Here is a 26,375-nt window from a genome sequence, read left to right on the forward strand (position 1 = left end):
TGAAGTTAGTTTTTTGTCTTCTAGGTTTGGCGGGGGTATCGGGACAGGAGGAGGGTCAACAAGGAGTGTCTAGAGGAGATGATATTTTTGGGAATGGTAAACACCAGGATGCTCTGCCAGTTTACTGTTTGTGAAAAGTGAATTTGTTGTTTTGTACATATCTTCTGCTATTTTTGATCAAACCACATTCTGAACTTTTTGTACCCTTTGTTGTCAGTTGTCAGTTCCATCTCTTGTCTCCTGGTTCCCTGTTTCCAGATACCAGCCCAGCAAATGACACCCAGCCCTGCCCAACTGCATGCCCAGCAGGTGGAAAGCAGGAGGCATTGTGTGCAGGAGGAGCATGAGGCTGAGTACCAGAAGGCACTGGTCAACATCAAAGAGTCGGTGCGGTCTGTCGATGGGCCAGATATTAAAGAGAGCCTGCAAGAACAAATACGCCAGTGGTTTCTTGAGTGTCGGTAAGTCATACACGAAAATACAGATACACAGTTTTAAGCAGGGTTACAGTTTAATAAAAAAATCATAGGTGGGTCAAAGATGGATAGTTTGTTTCCTATCTGTTAATTTATTGAGGAAAAATGCAATTCATACATACAATGGCTTGAATACATTTCTTGAAGATAATTTATTTAAATTATTTTGTTAAATATATAAGTCAATAAAATATTAAGTCAATGAAAAGTCAGGATGATAAAACTGATAAATCCTAAGGAAGAAAAAATAATGACATTTTTGAAAAATAAGTTATAATTAATTTTTAATTTATATATATATATATATATATATATATATATACACACACACACAGTATGTATATGTGTGCGTGTGTGTGTGCGTGTGTGTGTGTGTGTGTGTGTGTGTGTGTGTGTGTGTGTGTGTGGTTTAAAAAACTTAATAGCTGTGCAGCCCCTACTGACTATATGTCAAGGTTAAATTTAAAAAAATCAGATGACCTTAAAAAAAAGTAATGACATGTATATATTAATAATTAAAAATACTTTTTGTCTTGAAAAATATATATTTAAAAAAAATTTAAATAATGATTAGAATATGGTATAAGTAATTGCAGCAAATTGTGGCAAAATTTCAATAATAATCCACTTATGAAAAAAGGGCTTTTTGTTCCTAGGCATTCCCTCAATTACTTTCTCAGAATCTCTGGAACTAATCACCTCTATGCAATCTTCTACCTGTCTCCTTTTGCTAATCTGCTAACTTGCTTCCACACTCTCAAGAGCTTTTCCTTGCATCTCCGTTCACACAATCCCTTATTTCACACTAATTGTAAAGTACATTCCTGGTCTTTCGTCTCTTCCTTTTGTGCAGAGGCTGGAATGTAAGCAGTCAAAGCGATGGTCACTTTTACCCAGAGCTGTTTATGCTTAGCTAATGCATGTGCTATTTTCAAGTGTGTAGAGTGAGACTGGGCTGATTAGTGCATTCCAGCCTGATTTACGGCCTGCCACTGCATGCTGCTGCCCATTAATGCAGAGACAACTCATAAGTCATCTCAGTTAGACAACACAGTGTTGTGGGGGGAGTTCAGTAGCTTTGTCTCCGGTTAGTTGCCCCTTTCTCTGGCCCCTTCCAATGACCTTGCTGGGCCCCTTCTGGTTGTATAAGGGATGTATGGGATACCAGGTCAAGACCTGCAAGGTGAAAGTATTTTGGCATGGTTTCCATGTGCTGATGAAGTGGAAGAGCGAAAGGTGGAGTATTTAAACAGTTATTCTGTATTATGCTGTAAAACATATAAACGCTTTACCATTATTACAATTTTCATCATGCTAACATACAGTAGGGTTCCCGGAAGTGAAACTCAATTCATTTTCTCCATAGGGAAAATAGGTTTTAATGCTAACTTATAAAACTTTAAAGAGGTTTCAATGTTTTTTGGAATCAGTATGATTTTGTTAAAGCCATCTATTCACATTATTATTTATTTTTATTATTATTTATAAAATAATCATGTTTAACAGCTGAATTTGTAGTGAAAAAATATTCCAAGATTATCCATGATGTTGTACAAAATTCCACCAGAGATTCATAGCATGCAAATCATGGCAAAAGAGCTTGCAGGGAATGTCCATTTCTAATCCAACTTTAACTGAATAGATGTACATTTCTTCATTGTTTTAATTTGATTATGTTATTCTTCATAGGATTGTAGTTCCTTCCCTTCCTAAAGCTGATTAGTACACAGTCTTGTGTCTGTGTTTTTGTCCAATTTTCAAATACTCTACCGACCTCAGTGTGTATCAGTCTCTCCTCTCCTCCTTCTCTGCAAACGTCTTCACTGCTAAAACATCATATTACCACGACAAGATTAACAACTGTTGTGACGCTCGGACACTCTTCAAAACCTTCTCTTCTCTTCTTAATCCGCCTCCACCTCCTCCTCAATCGACTCTTACAGCTGATGACTTTGCAGTTTTCTTCACAAATAAGACAAGAACCATCAGTGACCAATTCTCCACGCCGCAGACTGAGGATAACTTCACAACGACTAATGCTCACTCGTTCTCCTCCTTCTCTCCACTCTCAGAGACGGACGTTTCCAAACTTATCCTGTCCAGTCATCCTACTACTTGCCCTCTGGATCCGATCCCCACTCACCTCCTTCAAGCGATTTCTTCTTCAGTCATACCTTCACTTACTCACATTATCAACTCCTCTCTTCACTCTGGAACATTTCCCTCAGCATTTAAGCAGGCTCGGGTAAGCCCACTGCTGAAGAAACCATCTCTAAATCCAGCACTTCTAGAAAACTATATTCTTGTATCCCTTCTTCCATTCATTGCAAAGACACTCGAACGAGCTGTGTTCAACCAGCTCTCTATGTTTCTTGTACAGAACAACCTCTTGGACAGCAATCAATCTGGCTTCAAAAGTGGCCACTCAACTGAGACTGCCCTGCTCTCGGTTACTGAAGCCCTGCGACTGGCAAGAGCAGCTTCAAAATCCTCAGTACTCATTTTGCTGGACCTGTCTGCTGCTTTTGACACTGTTAATCACCAGATTCTCCTGTCCACCCTCAGAAAGATGGGCATCTCTGGAACCGCACTCCAGTGGCTTAACTCCTACCTGTCTGATAGATCCTTCATGGTGTCTTGGAGGGGTGAAGTTTCTAAGTCACAACAACTTGCTACTGGGGTTCCTCAAGGCTCAGTACTTGGACCGCTTCTCTTCTCCATCTACATGACGTCATTAGTATCTGTCATTCAGAAGCATGGCTTTTCCTATCACTGCTACGCTGATGACACTCAACTCTACTTCTCATTCCAACCAGATGACCCGACGGTAGTTGCTCGCATTTCAGCCTGTCTGAGTGACATTTCTAGCTGGATGAATGACCATCACCTTCAGCTCAACCTTACTAAGACTGAACTGCTGGTGGTTCCAGCTAACCCATCGTTTCATCACAACTTCTCTATACAGCTGGGTTCGTCAACCATAACTCCTTCCAGGACAGCCAGAAACCTAGGAGTTGTGATGGATCATCAGTTAAGCTTCACAGACCATATTGCTACAACGACCCGCTCCTGTAGATTTGCCTTATTCAACATTAGGAAGATTAGACCCTTCCTGTCAGAGCAATCCACCCAACTTCTTGTCCAAGCTCTTGTTCTCTCCAGACTGGACTATTGCAATGCTCTCCTGGCGGGCCTTCCTGCATGTACTATCAAGCCTCTACAACTGATCCAGAATGCAGCAGCGAGGGTTGTCTTCAATGAGCCAAAAACAGCCCATGTTACTCCTCTCCTCATCAGGTTACACTGGCTACCAGTAGCCGCTCGCATCAAATTCAAGGTACTGATGCTTGCCTACAAAACGACCACTGGCTCGGCGCCAACTTACCTAAACTCACTAGTTCAATCTTATGCACCCTCCAGAAGTTTGCGCTCTGCAAGTGAACGACGCCTTGTGTTGCCATCCCAAAGAGGTTCAAAATCACTCTCACGGACTTTTTCCTGGACTGCTCCCAGCTGGTGGAATGACCTCCCGATCTCAATTCGAATAGCTGAGTCTTTACTCATTTTCAAAAAACATCTAAAGACTCATCTTTTTCGCCTGCACTTAACCAACTAATACTAGTACTTACCTTTTTTCTTTTCTATCATATTCCCAAAAAAAAAAAAAAAAAAAAAAATTAAAAAAACCCCTGGCTACGTGTTCTGTACTACACTAACTGAGACTTGTCATAGCACTTGTATACCGTTGTTGTTCTCGTTGATCTGATTGTTTCTACTGTTCTCATTTGTAAGTCGCTTTGGATAAAAGCGTCTGCTAAATGATTAAATGTAATGTAAATGTAAAATGTACTTTTTTTCTGCAATGTTCTGTTTCACCTTGTAGGTGGTTGGCTTGGTTCATGACATAATACTACAACAAATACATTTTTAAAACTGTATGGGAAAAATGAAAAAAATTCCAACATTACTGAAAAATTGTGTGGCCACTAATGCACTCTACACTGAGGTAGCTGGCAGAGAAATCAGCAGTTTTGTTGTACAATCCCTTTACAATCCAAAAGTATACTTGGTTTATTCGAAATGAAGTGAATCTTTTTTATTTTATTTTTCTTCCAGTGAGCAGATTAAGTTGAAATTCAATCCCCTGCATTACAGTAGAACAGCTTTCAGCATGAGCTACCATATTGGAAGTGAGTTTTAGCAGTGTGCTACTGATTAAGTTAGCTAGAGCAGAGAGCTCAGGCTGGGCTCTGACTGACACATTTACCCTGTTATTCTAAACCTGCCCCAGCTCCCCTGAGAGTCAGCGCTGGACCTGGCTAATGTATCCTTCCCATGTGTGAAGTTCACAGTTCAAATATGATTGATTTGCCTTTGTTCACGCGATCTGCTTTGTTTATCTATATGTTCACACAGACATGAAGTCTGTGTTACCTCATCTCTAAAAAATCTTTAAGGAAAAGTGTGTTTTTCACATAGAGTTCTTCCTATATATTTTCCGTTTGGGAAGAGAAATCTTTGGGAGGGAAATTTAAACCAAAAAAGTTTATGAGTGTTTCTGTTTGAGAGATCTTAGTCTCTCAGTAGAAATTTTATATTTGTCCTCTTTAATCTGGACTACAGCACTGAACATTTCAGCTGTTTAAAGACATTCTAGAAAGTCACTTTAAGTTCAAAATGTAATTAAAAATATGAATATAATACATGTAATATAATACAAATTTTAATTAAATAATAAATTACATTATTGCTGTTTTGTGTTTCAGAGATGCCACAGGGAAATTCCCTGACTTCCCAAGTCCTGAGGATGGAGGATCTGCATCTATATTTGCTCAGAAGACACCAGAACAGGTTATTAATCCTATCAGTCTGCTACATCCATCCAGAGACTATCCATCATACTTTTACTATTAAATATTATTTCATTTCAAAAGAATATTGCATGATACTCTTCTTTTTGAGACACAGAATAACTTTTTTTCATTAATGCTTGTTTAAGAGTGCTTACATGTAGTGTTTTGAGTTGCTGCTGAATTTGCTGCTAAAGAAGAAGAGAGGGAGAAGAAGAAAAAATCGAAGGGAGAGAAAGACAAAAAAGGGAATGACCGCAAAGAGAAGAAGAAAGAGAAGAAAGGGAAGATGAAAGGAAAAAAGGGAAAAGGAGATACAGAGGTGGGGCCATGCCTTGATAAAAACGTATCACTGTTGCATAGAAATCAATAAAGTCTTTTTAAAGTATCTAGATCTGCAGAATTAAATCAGCTGATGTGGCACAAATTTGAGTGTCCAGTGACTCAGATGACCTTTGTGGTCATTGCCCACACACAATGAACCAGACTTGGTTGAATTGCATAGTGCTGACTTTAGGTGGGGATTTGATTACAGATTGAGTATTGAAAGAAAATCTCTTTGTTTTCCACTGTACATTCTCGTTTAGTGTTTCCTTGTCCTTGTCAATTATTGAATCCTAGTTACATCTCCATTCCAGACAAGTTCCCCTTAACCTTTAGGCTTATTTGCATTACAGTTAGATGAAAGCAGTTTTCTAGGCGTTCCTTTCAACATCTGTGCTAGACAGTTTCATTTCACAGATAAGAAGGCCTGAAGTTTCCAGCTATTAAGTTAAAAGAGTCATAGATGAGAGAATTATGACATATCACAGCAGCACTTGCATCATTCAATCTTAGAAAAAGTCATTTAATATACACATTACGCACATATTCTCACGCATAATTGCGCATCGTAAATGTCTAGAGAACTGTAATATCCTGTGTTCTGTTCAGGGTAGATTAAGATTAGGAATGTTGAGGATATTAGTTTGTTAAACTCATTGACTTTCTCCGAAAATATCTGTGATTTCAGCAAGGCGTTCCTGCGTTGTTCCACCCAGATTTAACTGTATCCTTGATAACCTCTTGCTCTCCCTATTCAGAATTCTTCCTCTTATTAAATATAGATATAGCTTCTGTTTTCTCTACTACGACATCCAGATTTCCTGTGTTCCAATATTTTATTTTAACAAAGAGTTAAGATAAACTAGACAAATGATGTTTTAAAGCTTAGGTGTGGCAGACAGCAGTCTTTCGTGTTTAAGTCCAAAGTGATTTAGGTTCATGTGAGGTTTAATGTTCTCTGAGCTGACCTCTGAACGTTATATGCTGGCCAGTGGCTACTGTGAAGCAGTCAAGCGATGAAAATGCCTGCTCATGCTGATTGGCTGCGTTCCGGAGTTATAGAATGAAGTCTTTGTTCATGCTTCCCTTCATAAGAGCACCTGTAATCCTCATTGGAGAACCGAACCACTGATATCTACTCACAATGAACCCGAAAGACCAATCTGACCTTTTTCAAAGGCTCACATCCTGTTTGAAAGCTGAGCCTTTCAATAGTTAATTAAGGAATTTTTGTCAGAGCTCTTATGTTGGCCTAGTTTAGGCCTAGTTTAAATTTTCAAGTGCCACTCAAAGGCTCCTTGTTAAAGAAAAAAGAAGGCAGTAGCAAATACATAGTTATACAAAGAATGTTTTTAAGTCTGTGATTAGTAAATATTTACCGTATTTCCTCCAATCCTTACCAATGACTAAAATATGTTTTTAATTCATAGATGTAAACAGCATGGCAAAAGGGGATATAAAAATTTACTTTTTGTATATTTTGAATAATATAAAAACATGCAGATTGAAAATATATAAAAATGGCCAAAAATATATAAGAAAATAAAAGTAACTAATTTTTTTTTTTTTTTAATCTAAAAACTATACATATGTTTTTGTTCCCTATATTTGACAAATTCAATTAGACCTGGCACATAAATTAATTTTGCTCCTGACCTGGCCACAGGTTTCTTTGATATAATCTGTTAGATCCATTTGGAAGTTCTGTCTAATGCCACATGAATAATCATAAATCACTGCTCTGAAGGCACTTAAGTGCCTTTCATATTTTCAGATGGATTTGTGTCTCTTTTGGGGGTCATTAGCTGCTAATGGAGAAATGTGTTTAAAGAAAGACAGCCCATAAAATATACAGCCTCCATTTGGCTTATTCCTTCTGAAAATGCTCTACTCCCAAGCAGACACACTCTGCGGTTATGAGTATGTGCTTGTGACACGCAAGCCAGACATTCACATGAGTATGTGAGGACGTTGATTTACTTTTAATGTGCGACCCCTAGTTGAGAGAAAGGAAAACAGGAGGCACCGTAAATCATGCTCACAGCATCGCGTTCAGCCCCCGCTGTGTATTCACATCATTAAAATGCCAGTGCTGAGGGTGACCCTGCACCAGAGCAGCGTGCAAGAACATCGCCCTGGGAAGAGCTTTGATCACTCATGTGGAATCTCAGTCTCTCTGATTTATCCATAACTTGACTTCAATTATTTCAGAGAACTGTCCTTGTCTACCATGGAAAGTTCGTATACAGGAAAACAGTGATGATGTGCTTGTGAAGGACCCACCTTAATACAAACTGTCTGTTTTGCAGGAAGAAGAGAAGGGATGGAAGATGACTCCCAGTAACTTCCTTCCTACAGTAGTCGAGGGAGCCAAATTGTACAAAGGTAAGCGGGAGATGACGGCAAAAGGGTGCAGTCTCCGTGTCTGTCATCGAAAATGAATGCCGTTTTTCCCTGACCAAATGACTGATTCTCAACAATGTCAACAGTGTTTGTGTGAGGTCAATGAGCGAGTGAGCTTTCATCACAGTTGTGACATGGGATGTGTCTGGAATACGTCTAAGTAACCAATAATGATAGGGCCATGTCAGATTCTCAGGTCAAGACCAGTCCAGATGGTTCCCTACCACCACATGGAACTTTTTTCCTCTTCTTTCTCTGCGTCTTTCTCCACATCTTTCTCCTTCCCCCTTCTTTTGTGACTACAGATACGTTTTCTTGCCCTCTCATTAAAGCCGAGTCTCTTGACGCCACATTGAAGTCCAGCACCTCCTCTTTCTATAATCAACAGCAGTCGTCTGTCACTCCCCCATTGCCTCGGTTTCATGGCAAGAACAGTTTTCACAGGCCATATAACTAAGTACAATTGTTTGTGAAGTGATAGATGTTCATCCAGTTCTCTCCAAACAATTGACACTGTAAAACAGTACTGATAAATTTACTGTAAAGAACTGGCAGTTGTGGTTACCAGACATTCACTGTAAAAAATATGGTATTAAAATATGTATATTTTACAGTTCATGATGATTTAGATCATCAACTGACATAGTGTTAACTTAGCCCTGAGAAGGAGTAAACTAATATACTTGAAGTTCGAAAATCTGCTGTATTATAACACAGATGTTAAAAAACAGCACATGAGGAGTCAAATAACTTACCTTTTCATAAACTCAACACTCAAAACACTCAAACTGTATGTCACACACCCAAAGACAAAATACTGTAATACACTATATAAACACTGCTATAAACATTGACATGAAATATAAAAAATGTAGCCAACACACTCTGATAACAACAATTATATTAAATGGCAAAATCATATGATATAGTACGTCTTGGATCTTGGATTATATGAGAACATATCACTTTTCTAGATTTTTTTCCCGTCACAATCATGGTTAGGTTTGGGTAAGGGCTTAGGCTTTATGTTTTGATTTGAATTAATACTGTCAATTAAAAAAAAAAAAAAAAAGATTTGCAAGCAAATCATAGCAAATCAAATTATAATTTATTGTGAACAACAATAAAAGGATGTTCTTGACATCTAGAAAAATTATATGAAGTTTACATGTATAAAAAAAAAAAATTTAAAAATATGTTGTTTATAAAAAATTTTTTTGTGTATTTATGTGATGCATATTGTTTTTCACTATAAACTACACTACTGTTATGTGTGTGTGTGTGTGTGTGTGTGTGTGTGTGTGTGTGTGTGTGTGTGTGTGTGTGTGTGTGCACGTACTGTATGTGTGCATGTACAGATGCCTTTTTGACCGGAAAACTTTTCAGAATGATTAAAAGTAGTATCGTACTACGTAATAAGTATCTTTTTTTTTTTTTTTTTTTTATTGTGAACCGTTTTTGCTGTATAATGTTTTTCATGGATGACCTAAATTATTATGGTTGTAAATCATTTGTTCAGCTCAGACTTAAAGAATAATGTAAAATATTGCCATTTATTTCAACAGTAAATGAAATGTAATTCTTCCCATCCACACAAATGGCTTTGCCACATTCTATGTCCTATCCGACCTGATGCTTCACTTGGGTCTTATTCTGCATTGTGTGAAGAGAGTGTGTGTTTAGGAGCTATACTTCAACCTCAGCATGGCCTGCAGAACAGCAAATCAATCAAGTCACCCCTGAAACCTTGTGACAAGACAAGCATGTTAATGACTGAGACACTACTTCCTGTTAGTCTAGATGTTTAAGGTCTCTCAACAGGAAATGAGAAGACTGGACTGCACTTTTGTGTTTAAATGATCCATGAAGACAGGGTAGAGAGCTAGATCTCAGATCTTCTGAAACCATTGAACGTTTCTGTGCATGTCTGTGAATGTTTGTGTCAGTAGGGAGCAGGTGAACCAGAGGTCTGCAAAAACACATTCTAAACATGTCATTCTAGTATTTCCAGGATGGATTGCTATGACAACATCCTGTTCTGTTGCCTGTGTTCAGTGATTAGAGAACTTCTATCAACAAACTGCATTGTACATCACACCGGTTCCATTTTAGCTGTGGTCCGGTCCATTACCAACCATCTCTAGGGTCAGCTACAGATTTCTCTTCTACACCTGCTACAACTGACTCATTTACGTTTTGTTACCTGAGAGAGGTGTGAGGTATTTTTTTAAAGTCAACATCTGATAAGGAAAACGTCTGTCTTTTTAAAATCACTGAATCTTACATTTATCTCACAGCTGTGCATTTGCCTTGTAACTCTGAATGAGTCTATCATTCTTCAAAGAACATAGAGGTTCACTAAAGCGGATCATCCACTTCACATCTGCTGAAGTTCTCTGTGTTCAAAGCCCCTCCACATGTATTTATCACAAGACATGTGTTGACATCAAGTCACGTCAGTTGCTTCTATCGTCTACAGGTCTTTGATTCTTAATCTTTCCCTTCAAACCATCAAACTGCAGTGTGATTGTAACATTACTACAATCTATGCAATTTTGTAGCATAAAATTACACTGTATTGTGTGATGAACAACTCTCAAGTACAACTACATTTACATTAAGCATACTTGTTGTCGATGTAGTGCAATACAAGTAAAGCTCAATAGTACATCAGATCAGCACAACAACAGGTCTGACGAACAGCTGCACTGCTGCAGTTTCTGTGTAACAGCTGCAGTGCATTGGCATGGATACAGTTGCAGTTTTCATATTTCACTATATAGGCCTACAGTTGAAAACCTTTTCATAGTAGTGACCTACCATATACTGTGGCTTTGTTGATACAGTCATTGCTGCTATTGTAGCCAAACAGTTATATTTTGCTATTTTATTATGTACACTTTTTTCTTTACAATGAACAGATAAAACCCTCTGTGCATAAAACATTTCAAATATACTACTATTATACTACACATAGAGAGTATAGTAACTAAACTAAAACCACAGCCATAATTATACAGTGCAAGCATGTAAATTGGATGCTATACTGCAGTTTTGCAGCACACGTGTGGTGATTTGGATTTAGTGAAAGTTAATTTTTCAGTACTGCTGTTGTACTTTTGTACACATATATGTGCATGTACAGATGCCTTTTTGACTGGAAAAAAAATTCATCCAGCAAGCAGCTGTAACCTTGCAGGAAGCAATTATATGCCCAGTCAAAGCTGCTTAATTCTTTTCATTAGGATTTTCCTCTAAACGTCACCTTGATCAGTCTGTGGAGCAAAGGGTTACATTCCAGAAGAATGAAGCTTAAAGGTGTAATGAAAAGCAGAGATCAGAGCTTACCTCCCAAAAATTTGACATGGTCGAGTGGATAACGATGTCCTTCTCACAGCGTGTTGCTTATATCTGCAATAATCATCAACTAAACTGCTGTCATCAGCATTGTCCATAGAATACTATTATATGATATTGTCAAATGTAAGTGAAACGTTGCTGGTTTTTATTATTGTAAAAATAAGTGCTCATAAATGTGCACTTGTTGTGTACTATAAATCTTTAAAGTATTTAAAAGTAAAAAAAAAAAAGGCCATTTAAGTGTTCAAAAAATTGTAATAATATTGCACTTTTTAATGATATTAATAAGTTTACTTTAAAGAAAATTGTAAATAATTGTTTTAATCTTTTGTTTTTTTTATTCTGTGTTGACTAACAAGTAATTGATTATAATTTTAACTGTAGTGTATTATTGTATAAATTTTAAATATAAAAATATATTTTAAACAAGTTCAATAGAAATTATAAGGAATAAGGTATATTTTGGTTCACCCTAAATGTTTGTCATGCATTTTAAGCATACTTAAAAGACAAAAGAATAGGTGATAATAAACTGTAAAAGTGTAAAAATTTATAACTCCTACCTAAGTGGGTAAAAAACACTCTAAAGTTCAGCTAATTGCATTTAATATAAATTTTAATTATTAACCAGTTTCATTTAAGTGTCTGAAAACATTTCATTCCATTTGCACTTAAGTATATTATTTCTGTATAGTAAGTACGCGCACAGCTTGTACAGTAAATAATGTGAGCAGCCATTCTGACCTCCTAAAAGATTTGTATGATATGTTCAGCAGACAAACATGTTTAAGTCCATGTCCTACATCCTGCCTGTCAGACAGCTAATTAGAGCCAAGGGTCTTTGCTGTGTGAGTTAATCGGCAGCACACTGTTTTATCAGCTGTCTGTAATTGGGATATGATCATGTGGTGGGTTTATTTAGTTGTAATGAGGCGGAAAGGTGAACACCATATTTACTCAGAATCAGACAATAACCAGCATGATCTCTAGAGGGACAAGCTCTGTTGAGAAAGTCACCCGCATTGCAGTTGAGAATGGCTTATAGCGAGGCCAAGGAAGTCATTTGTAGTACTCAGGGTAAGATTGAAATTGCCTGTTTGGGCTTGTCTGGCGCTTGCTTCCCTCTTGCTCCCTTTTTCCCCCTTTCCCTTCCTGCATCCCAATGCCATGGTGCACTTGCTGGATGTGACCCATGCATTGCATTTTAGTCTCTTGGCAGAGAGAGCCATTTTAAGGAAGTGTCTGTTTCTTGCTGTTAGTTAAATGACCAAGACAAACAGGCAAAACACGTTTGCAAAAGGAAAGCAACACCGTCTCCGCAGACTGACCAGCATAAAAATCTTTACAAATGGTACAAAAGACCATACCTTGAAGGTAAGTGGTCGCTATGGAGTCTAGCGGGAGTAGATACAGCTGACCACCCTCCAGCCCTGAAGTGTTTTTACACTCAGTCTCCATATGGTGGGGTGGCAAATGTGTTGTATATACACCAGAGCAGATGTGTGTGGCCACCCCCTCCCACAAAACTGGCCGCCATGGCACAAGCTTTTCTGTTCATCCACAGTAGTGTCTGTTCTTCTTGCACCATGTGGGGTTGAAGCATTCTCAGAGGGCTTCAGTGCCAATAAAGAAGGTTTAAAAAGCTGACCCCTAACAGTCGTGTGTTTTTAGGGGAGTTAGGTGGATGTTGTCTTTAAACAAACAGGCCAGGCTGTGTGAATGCATCCCTCTGAAGGATCGAGGCAATTATGTGGATCAGATTGCCCCGGGATGTTTTGAAAATGTGACTTTGAAAAGGAGGCTTTGTGGATGACAGTTTGACCTCTGACCTTAGCAACAGATCTCATTTCAAAGTTCGATGCTTATTTTTAGGTTCCACCAGAGTGAACTTTAACATCAGTGGCCTTTGACCCCTGTATGAACTTGACAGCACTGATTATTAGAGTTGTAGGGAAAATTTAGAATTTAAAAATTGGCTGTCTTTCATTTTATGAGTCAGTATTTGAATTGAACTGGCAGCAGGATGTTGAACTGTAATTGAAATTACAGACAACTGGAATTTCCAGAACTGCAATTTAAAGATATTTTAACAAGTGTTCTTCCACCCTTGTGTATAAATCTGTCTGCAAAGCGCGTGACACACCAAACCAACATCAAAGAATGAGCAGCGATGAAAGCTGACTGTGTTGTTGCCTCATGTAACCTGTGTCTAAGCCAAAAAAGTTGCACTTGAACACACAGCAAAGACTACAGCCAACAGCCAACTCAGTAGGAGGCAGTAGTCAACATTTGTTATTCAAAAAGGGAAACCAAATCTAGGACTCCAGATATACAAACCGTAAACAAAGCAGTGCTTACCATTTTGAATATCAGCCCACCAATGGTCAAAAATCCACCAACATGGTCCAACTAGTATGGTTGCTGCAGAATAACATGCCTCAAAAACTGAGCTGACAGGTTCTCAATGTTCCGACAATGTCACTTCGTTGAGGCCTATACAACCTTAAATCGTTCTAAGAACTTTCTACAAAGTGTATATCAGAAAAAAAACATTTTGCTGTAGTTTCATGTAGTTTGAAACATGTTTAGGCATGGGCTCTATCAAACTTTCTTTGTTTTGACAATGGGTGCTCCCCAGAGGTCAATGAGTATTGGCGTTTAGAACTGTCCATATAAAACGTGTGCTAGCTGACTACTTCAAAATTCTTTGTAACACTATTTATTTTCACAAAAAAACTACAAACACTCCTCATCACCCTGTAATATAGTAGTCAAACCTTCTTGACTGTGTTCATGGATTTTGTGAATTGTAATTTCCCTGCAAATCTGACCTGACAGTTCAAAGTCTATCTATACAGATATGTATAGATTGTTTAATGTACTTGCTCAATAATGACATTTTGTTCATTTTTGAACACTTTCAGGTGGGGTTCTCTATTGTAGCTTTAAATTCAAATGTGAATTCCAGTACTAGTTCTGTTTCAATTTGTGAAGGCACACAACCTTACTGTTTATGAGACTTATGTAGTTACATAAGTGTCCGTGTAGCTCAAACAGTAGGGCATTTTTATCATAACTGATAACAATGTTGCTTTGGTTACAAGCATCTGCCAAATATAAAAATATTTTTTAGCACTTTCACAAATGTTTGTCCTGGCAAGTTTAGATTAATTTTACTGTTTATTTCTGTGGATCTGTATGATATGCAAATGGACAAAACAGGGAAAACAACTTCAGACTCATTGTGAGGTCAGAACCTGCCATTCCGCCCAGTTCCAGTTTCCAAATCAACCTGGCATACTGCCTTTAGCCGGGACAGGAAGAGGGTGGAAATGGACTTCCTGTCAGGATGTGGCTCGTGAGAGCGCAGCACAGAGTACAATCGTATGCTACTTTCTCACCCAGACTACAGCACCTGTGCTTCCTCTACGCAGGACACATGAAGGAGCTCCGACTGAGGCCCATCAGACCTCTCTCAGAATTGTTTCCTCCTTTACACACAGTGCTGACTGATGTTCTGCTGGCTTTACTTTGATGCTTTGTGTCCAACTCGAATTTGTTTTCACATGTATATGATTTGTGTATATGTTGTGTTTTTTTTAGGATTTTAGAGTGTGTTTTCTTTATGGTGTTTTAATGTTTTTACTGCTGTTGCCATGTGTTTTATTTAAATCTATACTTACCCTGTGTATTTATTGTGCGTTGCAGAGGTTTGGCATAACCGAGATGAAAAACAGAACTTCCTACAGCATTTTGATGCACAATTGGTGCGTGAGGAGAAGAGATTGGAAGTTGAAGAGGAGCTCAGAGTACAGGTGGGAGCAGAGCTGTCATCAGGGGGGAACCAGGGTGATGTGTTGTGGGGGGGTCAGTGTAAACACATCTTTAACCTTTCAGTAATATGAGGAGTGGGGCCCTCAGCTTCATAATTTTGCCTTGTACCCTTGTGAATTCAAGCCCTGGTTGGGAGTAAATAAATCAACACTCTCTCTGCACTACATTTTATAAAAGTCATAACACCCTATGAACACAAAACACCTCAGCTCCTTCACTTCCCTTGTGGCCTAATTCATTCCATTTTTTTACTCTTTCTCCATCTCTTTGCCTCAGGTGGATGAACTGATGAGACAGGAACTGAAGAACCTTAAACTGGTGGTGGACAGAGACAAGGGAAAGAAAAAGAAAAAAGTCAAGAAAAGTAGTAAAAAGGTGAATGGCATGCATACTTCCTAGCAGATAAGACCTTAAGCACATTTCTAAATGCCCTGCATGAGTGACAGTGTACAGATGCTCAGTGCTCCCTGCTCAGATTCTAGATGGTGACTGGTCTGTAAACGCCTGTAACGTGTCGTTTAGTCTGGATGGATCCAGATCTTGAGATGTACTCTCAGCCTTCTGTTTATGCACCTTGTGTGAGGGGCCCTGGGGTCATACAGTGATCTGCCCTTATGACCAGGAATGTGGGCTGGACAGAGAATTAGTAAAGGTGTCTTGCCCTCGTCGGCTTGTGTTTTGATAGGGCCCCTTTTTCCCACCTTCTCTACCACACACATACACATAAGCAATATATGTCTAGTGGAACAAAGACATATATGCCTGGGTAAAGTACGTTCATATACACAAGAATGTTAAATGTAGCTTATTGACACTGGCATTTGAATATGCTTCCATAAATTCCTGAACCCAGAAACACTGTTATCAGAATGTTGATACTTTACGACTTAATACATCACAACGGTCAATACTAGACATTCATATGTGCAAAGTGCACACAATAAACACAAATTATTATGCTAGCAATATCTAGACAGAATAATAAATATAGACAGAGATAAATGTGAATATGTGTGTGGCTGTTTAACTGTGACCTGTAAATATATGTGAATATATAGGTGATCAATCTATCTCTGTATTTCCTGCAATCAGTCAGTATTGTGTCTTTTCCAAAACAAGACTCAGAGGAAAAAGGCCTCATCGCATGCCTGCACAAGAGCTAAAATTCCTCAGCAACATATTTGGCGCTCTGCTTGAGTTGTTTTACGCTGAGAGGTTTTGACAGCTAAATCGGTCACAGACGCTGTCTGTCTGACACGTGTAATTTATACACAAAGATGTTTTATCATTCATCATCCTGCAAATGCATGCACACGCAAATCACATTCAGCTCTGCTGGCATAAGACTAAATTCCATTTTCTCACAAGGTTGGTACTTTACTGTGATTTTGGAAAATATTCAGTGAATTTTGGAAGCCATGCAATTTGGGTACAGCAAATTAAACATTATGCAACATGGAGGGTTTGTTTGTTAAGTGATCATGCGACGCCGATCTTGAGTTAATGCTAGCAGGAGTTCACTCTGTCTGTTATATAATTGCATGGCATCAGTGGTTTAGGAGAAAGCTTCTGACTTCTCCATTCGTAGGGTGTTTTCGATCTTAATAACTTTGACTCACATACTCAGACCTGCCAGGAAATTATCTCAAATTCTCCATAAAAATATTTTGGGGAATCAACAGTACACTCAGTCCAGTGGTTTCTGAGAAAAAGCAGTGGATATGTTCTATTCCTCATCCAATAAATATTTAGAACGTCTGGTAACGTATAATCTGAGAAAATACCTGGCTGCTAGTCCTGCTATTCTGGTTCATTTGTGGTTTGGAAAAGCTCTGAATTACAGCAGGTTCCAGGGTGTCTCCGGCAAGCTGCATAAAAACGTCTGTATTAAGAGGTCTTTAAGGATAATCAAGATAACACACATGTGTAGTGACACACAGTGTAATCGATTTGTTTGTTAAGTCAAGTCACCAGATGTTGTTCAGTATTTCTTCATTTTGTGTGCAAGCACATATGCCACACATCTGTTATTAAGATTTTTCATTGTACATTCAGAAGATTTAATATTGAAATAGACATGTACATATTCCTTGCTGTTAAAAGAAAAATAAACTTCCTTTACAGTCTGACACTAATCTAGGCACACTTTGATTCACATTATGGCTTATTCCAATCTATTTTAATACAAACCAGAAAAATTAATACTGGTACTGTCATATTATAAGATTTTTTTTTATCATTATTGATTGATAATTATTTTGATTTCTTACAAAATATTTTACTAAAACACATTTTCTTTGCTTTCAGAAAAAAAAGAAGGGGCGGAAGACTGGAAAGAAGAAGAAGAAGAAAGAGAAGGATCTCACAGCTGACAGGTTTGAATAACCAAACTGGTTTAAAATGCAAAGTCTGTTTCACAAGAATATTGTAATGTAGTTTAATCATTGCTAAAAGAGCACATTTGACCCCTGCCACTGTTTGCACTGGGAGATGTAGATCAAATGTTAGACACCAGTGCACTGAGAGAGTTCTGCAATAGAGGGATTGTGTCTTTGGAAAGTGTTGTGAGTGTCAGGGTTAGGAGCTCAGGGGGTGACTGGCGGACATCCATATGGAGCAGAAGAATTCATAGTTGGCTTTGAACGCTGTGATGTAATAGAAGGTTGCGTCAGATACACAGCATGACTGATCAGTTTGCTCTCTTGTTTGCAATGCTCTTTCTCTTGTTCTTTCTCCTAAACTTTTTGTTTTCCATCTAGGACCATAGAATCTCTGTATGAGGAGCTTGTAATGGAAGGCTTCATAATCAGGCCAAAGAACATCAAGCTGACAGATTACATTGGTAAAAACCAATCCACACAGAGATCACCACAGAGATAACAGTCACTTATTTTAAGTCTAGGACATTCTGTAATTACTTGACCCAAAACTGGTTTCATTTGGTCAATTCTGCATTAAATTGAATGAAAATTCTGAAATTACCCTTATCCTGTTGTTCCAAACCTGTAGGAGTTTCTTTATTTTGCATTTACATTACATGGTTCAAGTATCCCAGTTCAAATTTTTTGTGCCCATGTGCCACAGATCGGATATGACCCACGAACACATAAGCAGGAAAAAACACATGGATCCCAGCATTCTCAGATCAGTTTCAGGCCTCATTCAAATGTGGAAATGTGAACTCTGTTATGAATTAGACGCGTGCATTTGCATCTGTCATGTAAACTGGTCATCAAAAGAATCTGATATAGTCAACAAATTGGAATTGTGCATCAAGACCTGCAGTGTAAATGTGGCCAAAATGTCTTCTTTTATGTTCCACAAACGAAAGAAAGTCATACAGGTTTGGAAAGACATAAGAGTGAGTGAATGATGACTGAATGTTTATTTATGTATGAACTATCCCTTCTTAAACTAAACATTACAATCAAAAATATTTCATTCTGTTTTGAAGATGTAAACATTTCAGTTGTATGACAGTTTTCTTTTTAATTGAATAGTCTATAAATGGTGTACATATTTCTGAATTAATGTTAAGTATTTAACTAAAATTAATGAAATATAGAGAATGAAATGAAATATAACAGCATATCAACTATAACCAATTTTAGAGCTATCAAACTATGACAAACTATAATTATACTTAGCAAAGTTAACCATATTTAAATAAATGGATGATTTATTTAATCGTTTTTTCTTGGATAATTTATTGTAAAAAAAAAAAAAAAAACCTGTCACTTTTGTAACATTCATTGATTTATTGGTTGTTGTTGTTATTATTATTATTATTATTATTATTATTATTATTATTATTGTTATTATTGGAAAATCAGATCTTATAGTCCACTCTGTCAACTGTCAAGACTTGATATTCATTTGGCACAATACGTTGAAGGCCCCTTAAGAATCATTCCCTCCCCTCTGTTTCCTGGCACAGTGTAATGCCACATGAAAAGAGAGACTCTTGTCCCAGTTCAATGGCTGTGGTCACACTTATGGACTCCAAACTGCCTCTGAAGTCATTTGTTTACTAAACATTTCAGTATTCCTGCTGATAATTCTTGGAAATAATTAGTATAGCTAAATCACATAAAGTACATAAAGTCCAATCTCAGAACTGTAGCTTTGAAGTGAAAATTTATTGTACATTGAGGGGTGTTTTCTAGAACAACTTACAAACACTCCTTTCAGTGGTTTTCATGTGTTACTATTTCTCACAAGCACATTGAAATCAGAGTTAACTCAGTCGTATAGCACTGTAAATGATGTTTTATGATGCAATAGATTGGCCAGGGGTTCAATCTGGGTTTTACTGCTAAAGAGACTTGATCACAGACACGTGGCAAGTGCTGAATCACATCCCTGTGAACGTGTGTGTATCACAATGGATTTTATGACTCATCAATGGTTCAGCTGCACAACGTAGCAACCTACTGTTGCTCTAAAATGGCACAAAATATTAAGCCTTAAAATTTAGTTTCTGTTTAGTGTCTTCTTACTGGAACAGGGTGTGGCGTTTCAATAATAGAAACCACATCGACTGCTATGTGATGGAACAACTGACATTGTTTTTTTTTACATTCCATGGAAACCAGGGTTGTAACAGTGATGTGATGCAATGCTGGCAAGAAGCCATTGATGTCTGATGTTTGATAACATATATAAAGCAGTCTGGCATACAGTATGCTTTTCCTTGTCTCTCTAGGCGAATACAGTTACCTGGGCACAACATTGCGGCAAGCAGATATTGAGCCCATGCCATCTCTCTCTGATGTCAGACAGCTCATCGCACTGTATGGCGTCCTGCCTCTGGGTGAGTGTAACCAGCTCTGACTAGTCAGGCCTAGTCAACACTGCTTCCCTTCATTTTAGTCATTATAAAAATGTGCAAAAACACCTGGTGTCTGGTACTAATCCGGTGATGTCACTATAATGACGTATGTTTTGCTGGTCTGCCAAATGAGAGATAAATATATTTAAATAAATATTTATATAAACATTTATACCCAAAACACAATCTAACTATTTTTTTTTATTTTAGCCTTGTAAAACAGTCATAAAATAAAAACAAAATCCATATTGTATTTGATCAATAACTTTTCATTAATAAGTGAGTGCAAAGTATTAGTTTGATTGTTACCATGTATTACCATGTTATTACTACAGTTACCCTTTTTTATTTATTTAAAAAATTGAGACATAATTTGTAACTTTAAAATTTAAATGTGAACACTGATGCAAAAAAAAATATTATAATCATGAGACATTTTATTTGAATATATCTTCTTTTAAGAATGTACAGTCTAAGAATAACCAGTATGCATATTCATGTTTATCAACAAAATTCAGTCTATGATGGTGTGTGTAGATATAAAAATCCAGTCCATGATGGTGTGTAGATATAGATAGGCTAAAAATATTTTATTTTCACAGTATTTTTGAAACTGTTCTATTCTAATTCACTGGTGTCTGCATAATGTATAACCCCCACAAAAAAAAAAAGTTTTGTTCCTGTATTAATACCTATGCATTTAAAAAACAAAAAAAATCATGTATCTCTTCCAAAAATTAACAAAGCTAACCTAAATGCATTATGAAGCACCAAGGACCTCGAGGGAACTTTATAGTGGCTCACATCAATTTTTCAGGAGCAGTACTATCAGATCCATCCACACGTTTGTGTGTGTGTGTGTGTGTGTGTGTGTGTGTGTGTGTGTGTGTGTGTGTGTTAGAGTAGGTAACAGAACGCACTCTATCTGCCCTTCTGAACTGTACTTGACCCTTAGCAGCTCATGGTCTTTTGTAACTTTCTCTGGAGCGAATGCTTCATTGCCATAGCAATGCCTGGTGTCCCGTATCACAGAATTAACACCAACATTCATGCTATACCACTCACTTCTCATTTAATAACCCAGCATGGGCTCAATGGGATCAGCACAGGGATCAGGCAGATCATACACACGCTGTCCTGGTGGGCTGTAACCTTAACAACACTTTGCAGGGAGAGTTAGACTCTCCCTCAGTGATTCGTGGCCCTAGGCAGAAAAGGGTTACCACATAAACAGAGTTCAGTGCTAAAACAAAGACACCTCAGTCAGCAGAAGCAAAACAATCACACACAGGAGTCAGGAAACCTATATCCCTAAAGATCTCTGTGGTATAAGAGAGTGCGATATCTCTCCAGAGGTCCCTCATTGCGGCATTCCCAGAGGAGAGTAACAGATCGTCTACACTGCAAGTTTAAACCTGGATTGCTCCCAGTACAGCAAAAGCAGAGCAAACTAAATCAACTTTGTTTGCATGAAATTAAAATTCACCCTGTCTGTTTTCTAAGTGCAATATTACCTTATTGTGAATAATTCATTTTTTATAACTGATTATTCAAATGTTTTTTACCTCACCTCTACAAGCTCACTTTCATCTTCATCTACTTTTGAGAGCAATGGCCAAAATCTCAAAATCGAATCATCAATCCATGCATAGAACCAAGTTCCCAAATTTTTTTCTTTTTTTTTTTTCCTGATAATTATTATGTGTATGATGTTATTCAATTTTTTTGTTTTTTTTGTGAGTTTGAGAAAAATCTTCCATATATTTTGTCATTGATGTCAAAGACTGTGGCTCATCAAACTTAAAGCATTATTTTGGCACAAGTTACTTTGTAATTTGACTACTGCAAAAACAACATCTGGCCAAGTGTTAGACTGTTAAATGTTGTTTATGCATTTACAAATTTGGCATATGGAGTTAATAGTTTGAAACTATTTTAAGGGGTGCATTTTCATTGTTTATTTTAAGGAAAATTTTGTTTGATTCTAAAGACATTTAATTATCCTAGAAGCAAAACTGATAAAGTACAGCACCAAATAAATATAAACCAACATAAGCCAACAGAGAAAATCATTCTGGTCTAAGCTTGCTAAAAAGAGGAACAAAGAAAGAGAGAGCAAAGATTAATCATTAGATTCATTGTCCACTTTCTCAGTTGCTACTCAGTGTGTGCTTTCTAATAAGAAATAAATCCTAGATTTATGTATTTTTGATAATTGTCCTGCCTTGGCCTGAGGTATGTGTCTCTCTAAAGAGATTAAGTCTTGTTAGATCTACCCACTGATTTTATTTTCTTCCATTATTTTCTTTTCTTTCCTGTGTTATTACCTACCCATCCCTAGAAATATAATAACTCAAACCATTTTACTGGACGGACTCAAGTAAATCTGATTTGAGCATATTAAAGCTGGCGGTTGTTAATTGAGACAGTGTGAAACACATGAACTTTGTTGTTTAGAACAACCGTTTTGTAGGTGGTTGTAGAAAAACACAGGTTTCTCACAGTATCCCTCATTGTGCTTGTCTGTAAACCATTTTATACTTGATAAACTTTGCAGGTATTCTGAGGTCAAATGGACTTCCTCCATAACACAATGGCCCTTTTAATAGAGCTGTCGGGGGAGATTAGGAAGTGTAATTCAGTTTTGAATAATCATGTTTAAAACGTGATGTATGGAAAGTGTACACGCAGATACACATTCATTCATGCATAAACATACACATATGCTCCATTCTGCACATTTACAATGTGTAGTAAAAGTAGGCACTTCGCTGGTGATGGTGAAGTCCATACTTTTGAATGTGCAGTAATGGGTGGCTAATAAAAATGTCCTATGGGAGACAAATGAGCTTCCTCAAGGGGGCGCTTACCGGCCTGGAAAATTGAACTCTCCACTGAACCACATGCAAAACTCGGGATGTTTATTTTACTGGAACCATTTGTTCAGTAGAAAGTTATTTTGTTCAAATGATTAATTAAGGATTCATACCTGAGACACAGCTGGAACTCCTACAGTCTTTATAAATATTGTCTTTAAATCTTATTCAGTTTACAAAAACAACTGTGATCCAACCTATACATCCAGTTGAGACAATTGAGCTTTATGCCAGTCTGGTGAAACAGTATTCAGGTACTGTATCTTGATAGCTAAGCTAAATTCATTACCTTATAAGTAATAGTATTTCTTAACTTTTAGCTTTATATAACAGAAAAACTGCAGCAGCAGCTTTGGCTTTGCATTCCTTGACACATTTTAACTACAAAAAAATGTCAAAAGTGAAGCTTTACAAACTCATCCTTTCTTCATGTGGACAATACCCCAAAAATCATGCACATAAGCACACATTAAGTATTATACCACTTGATTATGATTTTAGATGTTAAGTCTAATATTAAATAAAAATTTAATATTATTAAGGATTTGCATTAGGATGTAATCTATGCCTTACTCGTGTAACACACAACTGGCACACTGTGGTGATTTTTCTGTTTGTATCGCCCCCTGCTGCTTACAGATTTTAAATGGGTCTTATGACGTTGTTAAAAAAAAACATTATGTTGTGTATTTGGTGTAATGCAATGTGTTTATGCAGTTTAAGGTTAAAAAAGGCACTTTTCCACATAATTTACATTATTGTTGCTCCTCTATGCCCCGCCTTTCTGAAATGCGTCGATTTTTACAAAGCTCATCGTTCTGAAAAGCAAGGTGTGCTCTGATTGGCCAGCTATTCAGTGCGTTGTGATTGGCTGAATATCTCAAGTGTGTGACACCCCTTAACATACTGTGATGCCATCTCCCAGCACGACAAGATAAAACCAATAAAACCCATTACAAACGAGGCATTTGTTGCATCCAGTGAGGACATAGTTACTTATTATAATGACTTATACTGTCTTTTTACGCATCGCGTTACAAACACACAGCTTTTCAAATCACAAGACATTAATTGATGGACTGGAGCCATGTTGATTACTTGTGGATTATTGTGATGTTTTTATCAGCTGTCATTCTGACTGTACACATTTACTACATAGAATCCATTGGTGAGCAAGTGATGTAATTCTAAAATTCTCCAAATCAGTTCTGATGAAGAAACAAATTCATCTACAATATTGTGGATTGCGTGAGGGTGAAAATTTCAGCAATGTTTTTTTTTTTTTTTCTGTGTGAACTATTCCTTTAAAGGGCAATGAATTCTGGTGAGGAGGAGAATGAATTCTGGTTAAGATGGGTGTGTATGTGTGCAGTTCTTTCTATGCTCTCAGTGCCTGCCTCTTATCTCAGGGAAGGTTACACATGCTTCTTTTCACTTCATAGGAGTAGTCCACCCAAATATGAGAATTCTGACATAATTTTCTAACCTTATTATCACTCCAAACTCGTATTCTTTCGTTGAACACAAATTAATAATTCTGAAGAATGATAATGCTCTTTCTATTCACTTACAATGAATATGAAGTTATGAACTGAGACATTGAAGCTTCAAAAAGAATACTTAGACACCATGAAAGTATGTTAAGAATAGGCCATACAAAGTAAAAGCATTCTAATATCTACTATAATATTTGCTAAAAAATTTTGTTAAAGATGTTATTAATTACCCTTCCAGTGAGCATTTAACATTTCTGATCATTCCAATTTGTTAACTAATCTTTCAGATCAGTTTTGTGAACTGAATTAACTTATTCATTAAAAAGATCTAACTCAAAACAATGCAACAGACATTGTTAATTCTATATTGAACACAGCAAGAACAGATGGGTGCATGCCAAGATTTTCAGTGAATAATGACTTACTTAATATAATGTTATCAAATATGGACCACCGGTATACATTACAGTGCTTTTGGGACTCATTGAGAACAGACACGGGATATTGCACAGCACCTGTTATGTGTTACGTCTGTGCGGACGTGTTTGTTTTGTGTGAATGTGTGTGCATGTGGCCGGATGTTTGTGTGGGCACTGGTAGGCATATGTTTGTGTTTGCTTCTGTTTGTGTGTCTCACATTCATGCCCGCTCACTGCATCCTGAGCTCTGTCCAGTTGGAGCCCTTTTACCACGGCATCCATCAGAAGGATCTCACACCACCTGTGTCTTAGCCTTAGAGAGCCATTAAACTATTGTTCTTCAATTACTGAGCACCGGCAGCCAGAGCAATCAACCTTTACTGACATCTGACTTCCTAATCAAATGAGTATAGAGTTCACAGTATAGTTCCTCCCTGTCTTTAGATATAAATGATTGATTGGGTGAGGTGTATTAGAGTTTAAACAGCTGGAGTCAAAGGGGATTTTCCTTCTTTGTTACAACAATATTATGTCGCAAATTATCTCGCAATCCTCCTGAGATGACTTTTAAACAATTACACTTATTAAACTGGTGTATACAGATGGTTATCTGATACACAGTATTTGTGCAGAATAATGTCAGTAAAATTAATGATGATAAAAGTGCAAGAGGTTAAGATTGATGATGGGAACATAGAAAAAGGATAGAACACTTACTGCTCACTCTTCTGGTCTCCATAGGCTCTCAATGCGTCCATGAAAGAGGGCCCCTGATCCGGGCTCTGCTACTTACGGGGCCGGCAGGTGTTGGGAAGAAGATGTTGGTCCATGCCCTGTGCACTGAGACTGGGGCAAACCTATTTGACCTTTCCCCTGCAACACTAGCTGGCAAATATCCAGGCAAAAGCGGACTGCAATACCTCCTTCACATGGTATTCAAGGTGAGGTGAAATCATCTGAGGCCTCTCTCAAAATACCTCCTGGGAATATAGAAAGCCAAGATTCCAATGTTAAAATCCCATAAGCTTCTTTTAGCTCGATGTGTCATAAAAACTGATAGAATCAACATATGTGATTGATTGCTGTGCATGTACTATAGCTTTGCATTAGGATTTATACATCTTCTAAAATGGAGTGGAACTTCAGCCTTTGCGTGATGTTTTTCTGTTTATGAGAAATATTCTGACATGACTTCCAAACGTAAACACTAATGCAAATGGAAAAACGTTCCTCTCTGTGTCATCATGGTAACAAAATACTTTTAAAAAGACATTGTTTACTTGATGCTTAACATTTCAAGAAGTGTTTAGTACTTACTGTACATAAATAAACTTGCATGTTTAACCTAGAAGGCCAAAACTTTATCCCCACATTACCTTTTCCCTATAGTAATAAAGTTTAGTAATAAAGTTAGGATAGTTTATTGTGCCCATATTTGTGTCCTTAAGAGAGGCAAATACCAGGCTTGGAAGTTCTACTTGAAGAACTGTGCCTGAGAGCATCTGG

General features: G+C 37.4%; 1 protein-coding gene across 3 annotated transcripts in view; it reads left to right on the plus strand.

Annotated features, from left to right (window-relative positions):
- Positions 1 to 26,375, plus strand: part of LOC109084832 (dynein regulatory complex protein 11-like) — a 40,364-nt gene that overhangs the window by 5,380 nt on the left and 8,609 nt on the right. For all 3 annotated transcript variants that reach the window (XM_042725649.1, XM_042725651.1, XM_042725650.1), the window contains 11 exons: positions 25 to 96; positions 259 to 461; positions 5,243 to 5,328; positions 5,500 to 5,648; positions 7,960 to 8,035; positions 15,122 to 15,228; positions 15,524 to 15,622; positions 17,555 to 17,622; positions 18,007 to 18,089; positions 19,953 to 20,060; positions 25,611 to 25,810. In XM_042725649.1, coding sequence (XP_042581583.1) covers positions 25 to 96; positions 259 to 461; positions 5,243 to 5,328; positions 5,500 to 5,648; positions 7,960 to 8,035; positions 15,122 to 15,228; positions 15,524 to 15,622; positions 17,555 to 17,622; positions 18,007 to 18,089; positions 19,953 to 20,060; positions 25,611 to 25,810 — 1,251 coding nt within the window. The remainder of the gene's footprint in view (positions 1 to 24; positions 97 to 258; positions 462 to 5,242; positions 5,329 to 5,499; positions 5,649 to 7,959; positions 8,036 to 15,121; positions 15,229 to 15,523; positions 15,623 to 17,554; positions 17,623 to 18,006; positions 18,090 to 19,952; positions 20,061 to 25,610; positions 25,811 to 26,375) is intronic.

This window comes from Cyprinus carpio, chromosome B6 (genome assembly GCF_018340385.1).
Source record: "Cyprinus carpio isolate SPL01 chromosome B6, ASM1834038v1, whole genome shotgun sequence".
Lineage (NCBI taxonomy): Eukaryota > Metazoa > Chordata > Actinopteri > Cypriniformes > Cyprinidae > Cyprinus > Cyprinus carpio.